Source organism: Stomoxys calcitrans, chromosome 4, assembly GCF_963082655.1.
Source record: "Stomoxys calcitrans chromosome 4, idStoCalc2.1, whole genome shotgun sequence".
Lineage (NCBI taxonomy): Eukaryota > Metazoa > Arthropoda > Insecta > Diptera > Muscidae > Stomoxys > Stomoxys calcitrans.
In genome coordinates, this window is record NC_081555.1 from 106,701,472 (window position 1) to 106,718,159 (window position 16,688).

The window sequence follows — 16,688 nt, forward strand, 5'->3', positions numbered from 1 at the left end:
GGGATGGAGGGACACGAAGGTCATTTTCGTCCTATAAGTCTCTCATCCTTTATGCTGCAGACTCTTGAGAGGTCGATAGAAACATATATTAGGGCAAATATCCCTGGAGATCGCCTGTCGCGGCAGCAGCATGCATGTAGTAGAGACAAAAAAGTTATAGGTATACTGATGACTTGGCTATTGCAGTAAAGGGAAGTTTCCCAGCACTCTAAGAGATATTCTTCAGGAAGCTTTACGTGCAACAGCGAAGCGGGCTATAGAAAATGGTCTAGGTAGAAATTCGTGCGAAACAGAAGTAGTTCTCTTGAGCAGGAGATATAAGTTGCCTACCTGTCTCCTTGAAGGGGAGAATGTTCCATTTACAGAAAGCACAAAATAACTGGGAGTTTTGGTGCACAGCAAATTTAACTTCTTGCCCTATGCACCTGCAAGGAAGCCATTGGTAGAAGTTGGGGGTCTAAACCGTGCGACCAGCATTGGGTATATACTGCATACCATATAGCATAATATGTCTGACAATGCTATATGGTGTTTTGGTTTGGTGGACGGCGCTTCAAAAGTCCACCTAATGTTCACTCACTGAGATACTCAGCCAGATTCAAAGAATGACTTGTCTGTGGATCACATTCGGATGATGCACTGAATTTAATGCTTCATCTAATGTGGCTTGACAAATTGCTGCAACCACTGCCATGAAGCTAAGGGACCTTTCTCTTTGGTCATGTGATGGCTACGGACACTGTGTTATCCTGGAGGACGTTCTAGGATTACAAATTGCCTGAACCGCTTTGGTAATAGAAGTTACTCAGACATTTTACAGGGATGGTTCCAAACTAGACGACCATGTGGACTTTGGGGTGTGCTCTGAAAAACTAGAACTGGTCATATCGAAAAGGCTAACTGACCACTGTGGTGTGTATCAAGAGGTTGAAATGGCTAAGATATAATGTCATAACGACGATTGTCATCATTTTTTTTTCTGACAGCCATTAAATCACTGGGGAATATATTTTTGAATACAAAAACCGCCCTCGACTGTCGCAGATTTCTCAATGAGATGGCTGAAAAGTTCAATATTCACCTATTCTGGGTGTCGAGCCACAGAGATATCCCAGGGAATTGTAAACCGGACGTGCTTGCGAAACTAAGAACACATTACACATTCCAGGGGAACTGGAATCTGTGGGTACGACTCTTGCGACATGTATGTTAAGTCTTCAGGATCAGGCCCGAAGGGCAACGAATTATAGATGTTCACAAAGGGGGGCTGTGAGCATTCCAAAATTATGTAGACTCAGTAGTCTATCGCTTTGCTGTCGCTGGCTAGAACAGACATCTCAGCTATTGTGTCTGTCATGGCAGGTCACTGATCGGAAAACATGCTGACAGACTGAAGGTTGCGAGTAACGACTTTTGCCGAGGCTGTGAGGACGTCGACGAAGAAGAGACTATAGAACATAGTTCTTCACAAATGTTGCCAGTATCAGGAGGGGAAAAACACCACTGAACATTTTTTCTGATGGTCTCGCCAGGTTTCGAAACCAGGCGTTCAGCGTCATAGGCGGATATGCTAACCTCTGCGCCACGGTGACATCAAAAAAGAAAGGGAAGGAAGTGATAATGTGTTTACAACATATTTTTCCATGGTTTTTCGCTGTAAGAGTAATGAAATATTTTGCTCAAGATTTTAATTATATTTAGATGTAAAATCGAATCGAGTATTCCAACTTTCCTTAATATCAGTTTTCCATAACCTTATCATTCGTATTGTTAATATAAATATTTTAAATATATTTTTTTTTTTAATTTTTAATGATTTTCTATAAAAAAACATTTTATACCTTTAATTCAGTTTTCGAGATTATATTTATGCATGTATAAACAACTCTTTTTGGTTTTAGGGATTTTGTTTTTTTTTTTTTTTAATTTTTTTTGGTAACATGTAACTAACAACATTTCCACTCCTATATCAATCATTGCGTATCTTAATATTATGTTCACCTGCTCTTAAGAATCCGTTTCAAGCTGAACTTCTTGTTGATAAACTTCATCGATTTCCATTTTGCCATTTCTTAAAACCGTTGACTTGACGTTCCACGTAAGGTCCTCGGCTGCTTCTTGTAATGTTTTGAAGTTTTTTTTTCTATTTTTTAAGTCTGTACAATGTCATTGTTGTGCCTGCTGCAGCATCTGCTGTTGTTGTTGTTGCATTTGTCTTTGTGCTACTTATTGCCACTGATGCCGTTGCCGTTGCCATTGCTGTGGCTCCCGTGTGTTTGTTGTGTATTATAATAAATTGCAGAAAAACGTTGTTGTAGTTGTGATTAAACTGTACAACAGTGACAATGAAACTATTAAATATGGCCAATGATGGTAGTGAAATGGCCAACAGCTCCACCAACTCCATAGCCAACAACACCACCACCAACAACAGCATTGCCAATGCCATCCACTCGCCGTGGGGGTAACGACCATGGAGGACATTTTTCGCAAAATGTTCGATGAAGCCTTGGAGGTGATGTCATTATTGTCCATAGTGCCAATGCTGCCAGCGCCGCCGCGTACATCCGTTTTGCCATAAAATATGGGCTTACGGGTAACAGCATTGCTGCTGCCAATAACACCGGGTAAACCATTAAGGCCTCCACCAGCTCCCGTTCCACCACCATTAGCACCCGTTGCGAGGCCATATTCAAAAGAGTTACCCATGGTGTTGTAGTGGTGGCGACCACCACCGCCACTAGTTCCCTCTCCGCCAGGTTTATGTGTGGGATGTTTATGGTTGGCGTTGACCGAATTGCCCGCCGAACTTGAGCCCGGACCATTGGCATCTCCATTGGTGGAGCCGCCTGCACCACCACCACCACCACCGCCTCCATTCGCTGAGGTGTAGTAGACATTTGGTGTTAATGGTGGTAGAGGTAAATCGCTGTCATCAAAATCCTCTGCAGAGCCATAAAGATCTTCATCATCGGGTTGATATGTGACGCGTAATTGTTTTTGCTTTAAAATGTCATTGGTGTCGGCATCGGTATTACTTCCACCATGTTTATTAACCGGTGTTTTACGACTTGGTCCAGGGATTTCTGTGGAAAATAATAAGAATGTGTGGGCAATTGAGCCACAGAGAGGAAGAGAGAAAACAGGATAATTGAAAAACAGTCATTTAATATGAGAAAGGATTTTAAAATAACATCAGTGAGACTTCTTATTAAAATAGCATACAAAGAAAGCCCAAATGTCAATGCGATGGCAAAAACACAGAAATTCGCATAACATGGTATAATAGGTAGGAAAAGTCCAAGGAAGGGGTAAAGACAAATTGAAATTTCTTCTTTAAATTAATTGAAATTGTTTCGTAACAAAAATGTCAATGAAATTTTGTCATTGGGGAAAATTTTACAAAAATTTTGTCTGAAGAGAAATTTTTACTGTTATCTGGTCTGAAAGGAAAATTACATTGAACTTTTTTGTTTTAATTTTCCTCTAAGGACGAAATTTTTACTTTAGAGAGAAACTGCTTCTAGTGATAGGCTGTCATTTGAAAAATATTGCTGAAATTTTGTATTTATTGAACATTTCACTGAAATTTTGTCTAAAAAGAAAATTTTGCAGAAATTTTGTCTTAAGAAAAAATTTAAAAAAATATTCACTGAATTTTTTTCATTACGATCGTTTCATTGAAATTTTGTTTTTGTGAAAATTTTGCTCATATTTTGTCTTTAGAGATAATTTTACTAACATTTTGCTAAGAAAGAGGTCGGCAGACTTTTTAACAGAGCACGCCGTAAAAAAGGGGAAGTTTATTGGGATGTGTATTACACGCGGCTCAAGGAATACAATAAGATTACAAGAGCTGCAAAACGTGCCTACTGGAAGCTTTGCGAACAGGTCGATAGCCTTAATGACGCCGCCAAGTTAAAAAAGGTTCTCTCAAAAACCCATGTCCAAACTGAAACTTTAGTAGACGACATGGGAGTGAGAGCAGACACAACGGAGGACATGTTGAGGCTTTTGATGAAAACCCATTTTCCACAGGATACGAAGGGACTCAGGGAGACACCGGAATCTTGTAATAATGAGGTTGATCGAAGGTTTATAATAGCGGAATTTATGGTGAAGGAATCCTTGAGGAGCTTCAAACCATTTAAGTCACCCGGACCTCATGGAATATTTCCGGCGTTACTGCAGAAAGAGGCAGACTATCTGGCGCCTCGTCTACCAAAATTATGTCCTTTCTACTCAAAACCATGGAACGTATTGTGGACACCATGATAAGGAGTATGACATCCAGCGAACTGCTCAAATACAAACAGCATGCCTATGTCAAGGAAAGGTAGGTGGAGACTGCCCTGCAAGAGGTAGTGCATAAAATAGAAGAATCCTTGACATCGAGGGGCATTTAACAATCTGCGGATCGACACACTGATCCAATCCTTAGACCAGTACCGGGTGGACCCGGTCCTTAGAGACTGGATAAACCATATGCTAAGCAACAGGTGGATAAATTGTGTGTCCCATGGCATAAATAAAAGGGAGAAAGTGGCACAGGGCACGCCACAGGGGGCATTTTATCGCCACTCCAATGGGTGACCACCATAAATGACCTATTACGGATGCTGACTGAGGAGGGATTTGAACCCGAAGAAGATGATGTTGTAACACTTCTAAGGGGTAAGAATCCGAACGAGCTATGCAGAAGGGCCGAAAGGGTCTTGCATATGGCATATGACTGGGCTAGACTCAGAGGTCTCAATGTCAACCCAGAGAAGACTGAAATATGCCTGTTCACGAGGAAGTCGAAGGTGGGCCAATTTAACGCACCAGGTTTCCTCAATAAGACGATTTCGATATCTGACAAGGTCAAATACTTAGGTGTGATCTTGGACAGGAAACAGAATTGAAAGTGTGACATTCAAGAGCATACTGAGAAGACTCACATATGTTGGGCACTATGTAGACGAGCCGTAGGCTCCAAATGGGGCCTAAATCCCAGGATAGTCCACTGGCCCTACAGGAGCGTGATTAGACCAATACTTACTTACGCCTCAGTAGTTTGGCGGACTGCTATGGAGAAAAAGTGCAACATAAGGACCATACAACAGGTTCAGAGTACATGTTGTCTTGGCATAGGCGGAGCGATGAGGACCACGCCCACTAGGGCACTGGAGATTATTGTAGATATCCGATCCATTGACATACAGATTAAGTGTGAGGTAGCCACTGCGGCTATGAGATTTAAAGCAATGGGAGAATAGATTGAGGATGGGAGCAGCTCATACCATCGCGGTATAATTGAGGCGTGGGTAGGAAACCTGGAAGGAAGGGAAGAGGTTTCCGATCGGATACCTGAGATGAACCTTGAAGTCGAGTGCGAGGCTCTGCTGCCATCGGCACAGCCTTGGATTGACGGAACCCTAGTATTGCCATCTGACAGAGTGGGCCTGGGGTTTTACTTGAGAACCCAGGGACAGAGATCTGTTTTAGACTGCCTGACCATAATATGGTTCTGCAGGCGGAGATCCGGGCGATCACGGAATGCGTGAAGTGGTGTGGTGCTATCGCGAGGACGTCGAGTGTGATCATCTTTACTGACAGTAAAATTGCCATAAGGGCAATAACAACCAGGATGGTAAGGTCACGAACAGTCTTACAGTGTAAGAAGGAGATTAACGCCTTATCTGAGGATGGGAAAATCCACATCGTTTGATCATAACGGAGTTAGGGGAAATGAAGGGGCAGACGATTTGGCGGTGAAGGCCAGAGGACTGCCGTCAATAAACTTGGTCAACCCGAAGTCTTTTGAGACGACGCAGTCCGAGTTAAGGGAGTGGGCGACGAATGCGCATGCAACATTGTGCAACAGCGATACGGTCAGAAGGAAGGCGAAAATCCTATGGGGGGATCCCTATGAGGGGTCTACCTCGGCACCGACGTAACCGAAAGGAATGACACCAGTTTTGAGATTAAGCGAAGAATAACACTGGCAAACAGATGCTACTTTGGACTAAGTAAGCAGTTTAGAAACAAGGCCACCCCTCGACAGACAAAGATTGCACTATACAAGACACTGATACTACCCGTGATGTTATATGGTTCTGAAGCATGGGTACTTGCGAAAGCAAATGAGGCAGTGCTTGGAGTATTTGAAAGAAAGATTCTTCGTAAAATATATGGACCAGTTTGCGTTAATGGAGAATATAGGCGACGTATGAACCACGAGCTGTATGAGCTGTATGATGACGATAGTTACACGCATCAAAATACAACGGCTGCGTTGGCTAGGTCATGTTGTCAGAATGAATGAAGAAGCTCCAGCAAAGAAGTCTTTTGAAGGCAAACACGGAGGTACACGCAAACCGGGAAGACCAAAAGCCCGATGAAAAGATCAAGTTGTGGGAGACACCTCGGGAGTGTGGGAGTGTCAGAGATTTTAGAATGAGCGCAAAAGATCGAAGCGCTTAGAACGTTTTTCTACGTTTGGCTAGTGGAACAAATATTCTGTCATAGCCAATTAAAGTAAAGTAAGTAAAGTCAAAATTTCGTTGAAATTTTATCTTAAGCGAAAATTTTAATGAATTTTTTTTTAGGAAAAATTTCAATGAAATTTTGTTTTTAGGGAAAATTTCACTGACATTGACATCTTTAGGGAAAATTTTAATGAAATTTCGTCTTTAGAGAAAATTTTAATAAAATTTTGTCTTTAGGGAAAATTTCACTGAAATTTTGTCTTTAGGGAAAATTTCACTCAAATTTTGTCTTCAGGGAAAATTTTACTCAAATTTTGTCTTTAGGGAAAATTTCACTCAAATTTTGTCTTTAGGGAAAATTTCACTCAAATTTTGTCTTTAGGGAAAATTTCACTCAAATTTTGCCTTTAGGGAAAATTTCACTCAAATTTTGTCTTTAGGGAAAATTTCACTCAAATTTTGTCTTTAGGGAAAATTTCACTCAAATTTTGTCTTCAGGGAAAATTTCACTCAAATTTTGTCTTTAGGGAAAATTTCACTGAAATTTTGTTTTTAGGGAAAATTTTACTGAAATTTTGTTTTTAGGGAAAATTTCATTGAAATTTTGTCTTTAGGGAAAATTTCACTCAAATTTTGTTTTTAGGGAAAATTTCACTCAAATTTTGTTTTTAGGAAAAATTTCACAGAAATTTTGTTTTTAGGGAAAATTTCACTGAATTTTTGCCTCTAGGGAAAATTTCACTGAAATTTTGCCTTTAGGGAAAATTTCACTCAAATTTTGTCTTTATGAAAAATTTCACTGAAATTTTGTCTTTATGGAAAATTTCACTGAAATTTTGTCGTTAGGGAAAATTTCACTGAAAGTTTGTCTTTAGTGAAAATTTCACTGAAAGTTTGTCTTTAGGGAAAATTTCACTGAAATTTTGTCTTTAGGGAAAATTTCACTGAAATTTTGTCTTTAGGGAAAATTTCACTGAAATTTTGTCTTGAGGGAAAATTTCACTGAAATTTTGTCTTTAGGGAAAATTTCACTGAAAGTTTGTATTTAGTGAAAATTTCACTGAAATTTCGTTTTTAGAGAAAATTTGAATGAAATTTTTTCTTTAGGGAAAATTTCTCTGAAATTTTGTCTTTAGGGAAAATTTCACTGAAATTTTGTCTTTAGGGAAAATTTCACTGAAATTTTGTTTTTAGGGAAAATTTCACTGAAATTTTGTTTTTAGGGAAATTTGACTGAAATTTAGTCTTTAGGGAAAATTTCACTGAAATTTTGTCTTTAGGGAAAATTTCACTGAAATTTTGTCTTTAGGGAAATTTCACTGAAATTTTGTCTTTAGGGAAATTTTACTGAAATTTTGTCTTTAGGGACAATTTCACTGAAATTTTGTGTTAAGGAAAAATTTCACTGAAATTTTGTCTTTAGGGAAAATTTTACTGAAATTTTGTCTTTAGGGAAAATTTTACTGAAATTTTGTCTCTAGGGAAAATTTCACTGAAATTTTGTTTTTAGGGAAAATTTGACTAAAATTTTGTCTTCTTTCTCAGAAATTTGTTCTTAAGAGGAAATTTCACTGCAATTTTGTCTATCTAGTAAGATCAACAAAAAAAATTCCTTAAAAACATTTTTTTTTCAATAATATAGAATTATTGGCTATACTCACCATACAATCGAATGCTGCTATCCACTTCGCCCAGTGAATTTTTGGCAATACAGCGATATGAGCCAACATCGTCCTTTAGGAATTTCCTCACAATGAGTGTCATTTTAGTTTCATACATTGATTTTGATGCTTCCTGTACGTGATATTTCAACGATGACACTATCATCTCACCTGTTGCCACCAGAAAACAAACAATGGGACAAAGGAGTAGGCCGACAAAACCATTGCCCAAGGATCCAGCGGCATACAGGAATTTGTTTTAATATTTATTTGTATTGAAAAAAAAAAACAGGAAATGGGAAAAAGATAAAACGAGACGAAAAGGAAAACCCATAAAAACATATGTGGGTGTTAGTACATATCTTTATAACAGGTCTGTTAAGAGTAGGAGATATTTGTGTGTGTATGTGTGTGTGTTCAGTGTTAAATCAACAAGGTTTATTTGTTGAATTTTGTGCTGGGATTCTTGAGCGGGGGAATTATTTATGGGATTCTTGTTAAATAAATACAAAACGATGGGGAAAATGTGCGAATGATGAAGACGTTGAGTATGTTGAGATGTTAGTGTGGTGTTAGCCTTCCATTTATCTTCTCTTGGGTAAATATTTAGTCAAAGGATTTGCTTGGCAAAAGTGTTAGAATAATAAATATGATTAATACATTGTATGTTAAAAGATTTTGAGTTGATAGCTGCAAGTGTCTATGTGATTATGGATGATGTGTTCGAGTGAGTGTGTGGCTTAATTCCAACGCAACTGCTTGCCAAAGAGTCATGGGGAGCGTATGATTCTTATTAATGGCTATGAACGCATCACTCATACGTTATGCACTTAAAATTACCATGTAGATGAGATATTCTTCATTGATGGAAATCTATCTAATCTAAATGTTGTACAAACAAGTGTTAATGTTAATGTAAATTTTCAATGCAACAAAATAGAAAGTGAAAGCACAACAATTAATTAAAAATAGTAAATAGTAATTTCAATAAAATTAATAATCGAATATGTAAAGAAAATTAAATTGCTCTAAAATTTTCGGAATAGAAGATAGAAACAGGTCATACCATCGCTGGATGATCGAAGCGACGTTAGGAAGCTCGGAATGGGATACCAGAGACGCCACTTGAGGTCGAATGTGAGACACTGCTGCCAGTGCAAGATCTTGTAATGACGAGCTCTGGTTTTGGCATCTGGTAGTCCATGCTACATGGGTGGATCAAAGCTAGATAGCATAGTGGGCCTGTGGTTCTACATAGAAAACCCAGGGACTGACAACTGTTCCCGACTGCCTGACCATAACAAAGTCCTGCAGGCGGAGATGATGGAATGCGAGAGGGTGTATGGCGTTAAGGATATTGAATATGAACACCATTACGGACTGTAAGATGGCCATCCGGGCTATAACAACCTGGACGGAGAGTTAAGAAGGAGATTACCGCCTTTTCTGGGGATGGCACGATCCGCGTCGGTTTTTGGCAGTGAAGGGCAGAAGACTGCCAACATTAAATAATGACGCCGAAGCTTTTTGGGGCGATGCGCTCCGAGTTAAGGGCGTGGGCGACGAAAGCGCATTTGGCTTTGTGGAAGAAGAGGAGATCCGTATTGTGAGAAGACAAGGCTATTACTAAAATAAAGTGAGAAGGAGTTCACTTTGATACCGAACATTACTGGACTAATATGTGTGGCAAGTGATAGCGTGTTTAAGTCGTGTGAGAAAGATGATGAGAGGTTAAAGCATTGCCCGGCTTTCGCGGCTAACAGACAACTGTACTTATGTGAGGACACAATACCAGGCTTGAACCAACTTAGGGTCGTAGTTTGGAGAACTATTTGGGATTTTGTGAGTATAATGGAGTTCCTGACTTGAACTTTTTCGAGGTTGCTTTCTTGAGATATTTGAGCGTACAATAAACCAATCACTGGCATAGCTAAATGTCTATAGTGGCATGGTGAAGAGGCCAGATGAGTCGCCAGATAGTCGGCCTGCTTTTGTAGTAACAAAGGAAATATTCCCGGACCTGATGGAATATTTCCGGCTCCTCAAGGCTTCCTTGACCACAAATTTCGTTATGATAAGCCTTTGATCAACCCTATTATTCCAAAACTCCGGTGTCTCGGTGAAAAATGCGTTTTCATCAAAAGCCTCAAACCTTCCTCCGTTGTCTCTGCTTTCACTCCCATGTCGTCTACTAACGTTTCGGTTTGGACATGAGTTTTTGAGAGAAACTTTTTTATCTTGGCGGCGTTATTAACGCTATCGACCTGTTCGCAGAAAAACTTCCAGGTGTCTCGTTTTACCGCTCTGGTAATCTTATTGTATTTCTTGAGCCGGGTTTAATAAACATCTCAATAAACTTCCACTTTTTTACGATGTGCTCGGTTGAAAAGTCTGGGGACCTCTTTCCCAATGTTGCGAATCTCCCCCGTCATCCAGGATTTTTCATGGACTGATTTCCTTTCTCGAAGAAATCTAAATTATCTTGCCCAAGTCTTCTTCTGAGTAGTCTTCCGAATTTTGGCCAGTTGGTTTTCAAATTATTACGGAAGCTTATCCGATTCCTAACCTAATGAAGCAATGGTCTGAGAAGGACCATGGAGACCCTTCAATCCTGAACCTCATCGATTAGATTTTCCGAATCTAAGCCTCCTCCCTAATCCTTTTAACAAAGGTAGCGGTGTTACCAATATTAAGTATCATTAGGTCGTTAGTATTCAAAAATTCTACCATGGCTTGGCCCTGCTCATTAATGTTAGTACTACCCCACGAAGTGTGGCGGAAGTTCGCATCGCACCCTATTAGTACCTCATTTCCTGTCTGTTTCGCTTTCCTCACCAAACGTAGGTCCGACTTAGGCGGTGGTGTTGAAGAGTCGAAGGGCAGATAATGTGATGCCAGGTATGATCCACCGTCTCCCTGTCTAATCACTGTCGCATCCACTCTGCGGATAATACGTAATCTAAATTTTTATGACAAATAACGCAGGTCCACGGCCGAGTACAAGTGTTAGCATATAATAATTGGTAGTTGATATGGTTCAGTCCAGAAACTTTGTTTCGGGTCGTCCATGGCTCCTGAATTAAGTCAATATGAATCTTGCCTATGCTGATTTTCTCCAACAGAGCGTGAGTAGCTATCTCGCTCAGGTGGAAGTTAATCTGGATGACATTATTTATTGGTCCTCCATGAGATGGGCTTCTTGGGAGTAGGTGGTGGTCACAACGTCTGCTCCCTGCTCTTTAGGCTGCACTGCCTGATGTTTTAATATTAGAATCTTTGCCTGTCCTAGTCTTCCGAATATTGAGAATTTCGGTAATGGTTTCATCATCGGGTACCGGTTCGTTAGGATGTATTGAGTCTACCTTCATTGCACTGCCTGATATCCCAATATTAGGATCTTTGCCTATACAAGTCCTGCAAATCTTGAGTAAATGGGTTTTCTTGGGATTAGGTTATGGTCTCATCGTATCGTAAGGCGGCATTGAGTAATCTGCCTGATGTTTCAGCATTATAATCTTTATCCATCTTAGTCTTTCTTAACTCGAGAAAGTCGTTGAATGTTCCGTCGTCGGGTCCCAGTTCGTTGGGCTGTGTTGGGTCCTGTGCCCCTGCACTGTCTTATGTTCTTATATTGGGATCTTTGCTTATCCTAGTCTTCCCAATATTAAGATAGTCGGTGATTGTCTCATAGTCGGTCCCATGTTTTGCTTGTTTAAGACTTCCATCATGCCTTTCATCGCGAATTCGCCGCCCACATCCTTGATGAAGATCGTCGCCTTTGGGAGCTGTGGGATGTCCATCTTTCTTACAAGGTCGAGCTTTGCGCCCTAGGGTGTGTCGATACTTCCAATGAGATTTTTGACGATATCAATTCATTCTGCTGACGCAAAGCCCAGCGTTAGCATGTTTCCTTTATACTCGCAGCTCGTAATTCGTATGGCTGGACCTTCTTCAGAGTTCAACACATGTTCGATACAGTTTCGTTTACCAAGTGCCTCGCCTTCCCCTTCCGTGTTGGCTGGGGCATCCTTTTGGCAGTCACAGTCCTCCATGAATACTCAGGGGCCGTGCGAACTTCCTACGTTGTTGTCTACCTCCGCAGGCCACCGTCTGGAGTCTCCATTGCGGTGGGGGCGGGTATGTCTTGGTCTTCCCAGAGTACTTGAAAGCAGGGAACCCTTTTTCCTCTTCAGCGTCTTGACAGTGTTATGCTCTTCGGGAGACCTGATTCTCTTTCCATCTTTCGAAGAAGTGACTGGAATTTCAGTTCTATCCCTTCCAGCACTCTACGCTTTCGCCCGATTGCGCTGCCGGTTAACACTCCTCTGTCTCCTACGTGATGCATCGGATCGCTTTTTCGGTCTGCTTGTGAGCTTAGCAAAGCCATCGCTCACTTCTACTGTTATCCCGCTATGCTCATCTCTCGATTCGACTGCCATTGAGCTTCGTCGTAAAATGCAAGAAGCGCGCGATGAACTTTCTTAACAGAGCTCGAGTTTTGATAATAAAATTTAATAATTTTGTTAGTTTGTAAGACGATTCATGGTCAAATTATAGACCAAACTTAAGATGTTTGACAGTGAAACAAAAACCGAAACGTGCGTTAGCTATTAAAACCAGTGTTGCCATACAGATAATAGCTAAAAAAATCACCTTTTATATTTAAATATACATATACAACAAAAATAATGGGATTTAATATTTGACCTCCCATTATCCTCTATTAATTTCTGCATATAAAGAGAAACCCCAAAAAGATCTTGACAAATCCGATGCATAGTGGAGGGTGTATAAGATTTGGCTCAGCTGAACATAAAACGCTTTTAATTGGCGAAGCACTATATCGTTAGTACAACAAGCAGACAGCAGACAAGGAGAAGACAAATTACTCTTAAGTGGGCACATTCCATTTGAATCCCCGTCAGTAGCCTGGATGTAGTATGCTAAGTTTCCAAACCCGACTACAACAGGTTGATACATAAGCTTAACAATAGTAGGGGGTATATTCATTTATCCATTCCGTTTGCATTACTTGAAAATATCCATTTCCTACCCTATAAAGCATATTTATTTCGGATCGTCTTAGAATTCTAAGGCGAGTTAAGGATGTCCGTGTGCCTGTGCGCCCATCTGTTGTATAGCGCCACAGCCCTTAAAAAATGGTCTATTGAGCTGAAGTTTGGCATAGATTCGAACTGCACGCAGGTTAAGTTCTTTAACGGGTCCAATAGGACCATATTTGGATATAGCTGCTGTATAGACCGATTAAGAGTTTTAACCCCATAAGAGCTCCAATTATTACCCCATTTCGCTAAACAGAGACTTGTACTAAGCCTTCCGTCATCCGACTAGCATATGGTCCATATCAGCATTCATTTAGAAGAGCTCCCTTCCATTTTAAGGTTTTAGATCATATAAAGCGAATTTATTGCCCAATTTCGCCGAAACTATGACTTGTAAAAGAGGTCTCGGAACCTGAATCAAATGTGATCCAGACCAGCCCCTATTTGAATATAACTATGGATATGGTAATGGAGATACAATAAAATAAGATGTCTAGAATATCCATGATGGTAGGTATCCAAAGATCGCCACGGCAGTTTTTACTTGCTAAAATTGTCGTCTTTTAATGATGGCGGTTGTATTAATGTCAAGTGTTATAATATCTGGCGTTATTAAACCCCTTAATCTCATTTCATAATTTGAAATTTCTTCCCGAAATTTTGACCAGACTTATTCTCCTTTACTATTTTCCAGTATTGCAATAGGCTAAATCCAAACCCACGACTCTCGCAATTGTAATCTGAGCTCGTTTCAAACTCAGTACTTGACTAACATTTCCGTTACTGGAACTCAACGGGAATTCAAGGAATTGTTAAAAAAACTACAAAAGTTTCAACACTTCCTAAAAATTCTTAACAAGTTAAAACCAATCTTCAAAACTTTTGCCAATATACTTCAGCATATTGAATGTATGAATTCCAAAACTTCATTATCCTCCACACATTTGTCACACAACACTCTCATTATTTGGGAACAAATTTAACCACCAACTGACAATATGCGCTCAAATCAAATTAACTTAAAAAACAATTAGGATGATGCCAATCATTGCATTTATTCTTGTAATACGCGTACGTGTTGAAATCGTCGCATAGCCACATATTGCCACACAAATTTTCTCACCACTGCTTTGGGGTGATATCAACACGTATGGATCCCTTTTTTCGAATACCACACACACACACACGCAGACGACAGTTATATTCATTGCTCAAATACAAATAAATTCGGGCACTTGGTAAACTAAGACCAAGTATTCTAAGAAAAAAGAGGAAGAAGGAGGGAAAATAAAACAAACACATTCTCCCAAAGACCAAGCAACTATTAATGAACAGTGTTACCGTTTCAACAATGTTTATACCCACCACCGAGGGAATGATTTATTGGGTTGCCCAAAAAGTAATTTCGGATTTTTCATATAGTCGGCGTTGACAAATTTTTTCACAGCTTGTGACTCTGTAATTGCATTCTTTCTTCTGTCAGTTATCAGCTGTTACTTTTAGCTTGCTTTAGAAAAAAGTGTAAAAAAAGTATATTTAATTAAAGTTCATTCTAAGTTTTATTAAAAATGCATTTACTTTCTTTTAAAAAATCCGCAATTACTTTTTGGGCAACCCAATAGATTCATTTTGTCTTTCGGTTGGCAACTTATCGAAATATTCAATTCCGACCATATTGCAGACTTGCCTATCAACACTAAGGAACAGGGACAAACTTCTCACACATTACAGTTTGAGTTCAATCATGGGGGATCTCCTTTTTATAGCCTAGTCCTAAAGGCGTGTCGCAGTTCAAAACCTCTTTGGATATATGTTTTTACATGGCATAGTACCTTACAAATGTCGCCAGCATTAGTAGGGGATAACCACCGCTGAAAATTTTTTCTGTTGTTATCGCCAGGATTCGAACCCAGGAGTTCAGCGTCTAGGCATTGAATTGTCCAAGGGCACTAGCATAATGTTCTTGACTTTTTCTTAACGTCACACCCTGAAAAGTATGAAGTCAATATTTTTGCACCTCTTGGTAACTCGGATCCCTGCATTGTTTCATTATCTTTTTATACCATCCATCATAGGATGAGGGTATACTAATTTCGTCATTCTGTTTGTAACTCCTCGAAATATTCGTCCAAGGCCCATTATGTATATATATTCTTGATGCACATAACATTTTAGTCGATCTAGCCATGTCCGACCGTCCAGCCGTCCGTCCGTCTGTCCATCTGTCCGTCCGTCTGTCTATCCGTCCGTCCGTCTGTCCGTCCGTCAATCCGTCTGCCTGTCCATCTGTCCGTCCGTCCGTCTGTCCGTCCGTCCGTCTGTCCGTCTGTCCGTCCGTCCGTCCGTCAATCCGTCTGCCTGTCCATCTGTCCGTCCGTCTGTCCGTCCGTCCGTCTGTCCGTCCGTCCGTCTGTCCGTCCGTCTGTCTGTCGAAAGCATGCTTAATTTCGAAGGAGTAAAGCTAGCCTCTTGAAATTTTGCGCAAATACTTCTTATTAGTGTAGGTCAGTTAAGATTGTAAATGGGCCATATCGATCCATGTTTTGTAATAGCTGTCATATAAACCGATCTTGGTATACGTGGCAGAGTTATTGCTCCTCCAAGGGGAAGCAAGAGCTTTTGGTCATTTGTGAAAACAGGGGCAACTTAACGGCTAATCCGACTCTCGTCAAAGATGACCAACTATTCACTGACCCTGTTGATAAGGCTAACCTACTGGCTGAGATGTTTAGGGGGAATTCTTCTTTTCCGGAAAACGATCAACCACTCCCGACGATTGAGAGCGTATCGAGTTCGATGGTTCATTATTATTATTCCGAACACGTGGAGTCAAAAAGGGTGCTTACGAATAACTAAATTCCCCGGGGCCCGATGGTATATCGACACTTATTTTGAGCAAGTGTGCTTCGACGCTTGCCCGTCCATTACGCAATCTTTTCAACCTTGCTTATCGTGCGGGAGTCTTCCCAGCTTATTAGAAGGTTGCGAACGTTCACCCAATAGAAAGAAGGGTGATGCGAACAACTCTCCGACATTCTCCCCGCTCTCCAAGGTTATGGAGAGTATGGTTAACCGCCATCTTGTGAGATACTTTGAGTCCAATGGCCTGCTTAGCGATAGACAGTATGGATTCCGCAGGAAATGCTCCACGGGGGACCTAATAATGTTTCTGTCGAAACGATAGAGTCCATCTATACACCAGTTTGGTGAGAGCAAGTTCGTGGCGCTGGATATATCCAAGGCATTTGATAGGGTGTGGCACGATGCACTCCTATCAAAGCCTGTCGCATTTGGTGTCGGTAATGATTACGCCCGATTTATATCGAGCTTTATAGAGAAACGTCCCTACGGGAAATGTGTAGTCAATTGCCCTAAATATACCGGTCCTGAAATGGAGAATTAGTTACCTGCCACAGAACATAGCCTACAGGGAATGAAAAGTTTAAATTTTTACTTAATTTTACTTAATTATTTTTTTAAAAAGTAGCCTAATT

General features: G+C 40.3%; 1 protein-coding gene across 1 annotated transcript in view; it reads right to left on the bottom strand.

Moving 5' to 3' along the window:
• Positions 1-2,007: 2,007 nt before the first annotated feature.
• LOC106086339 (uncharacterized) overlaps positions 2,008-16,688 on the bottom strand; it is a 121,516-nt gene continuing 106,835 nt past the window's right edge. Inside the window, exons 6-9 of the mRNA XM_059367229.1 lie at positions 8,132-8,302; positions 2,458-3,086; positions 2,179-2,329; positions 2,008-2,114 (exon numbers count right to left, since the gene is read on the bottom strand). Of these exons, the coding sequence (XP_059223212.1) occupies positions 2,008-2,114; positions 2,179-2,329; positions 2,458-3,086; positions 8,132-8,302 (1,058 nt within the window). The remainder of the gene's footprint in view (positions 2,115-2,178; positions 2,330-2,457; positions 3,087-8,131; positions 8,303-16,688) is intronic.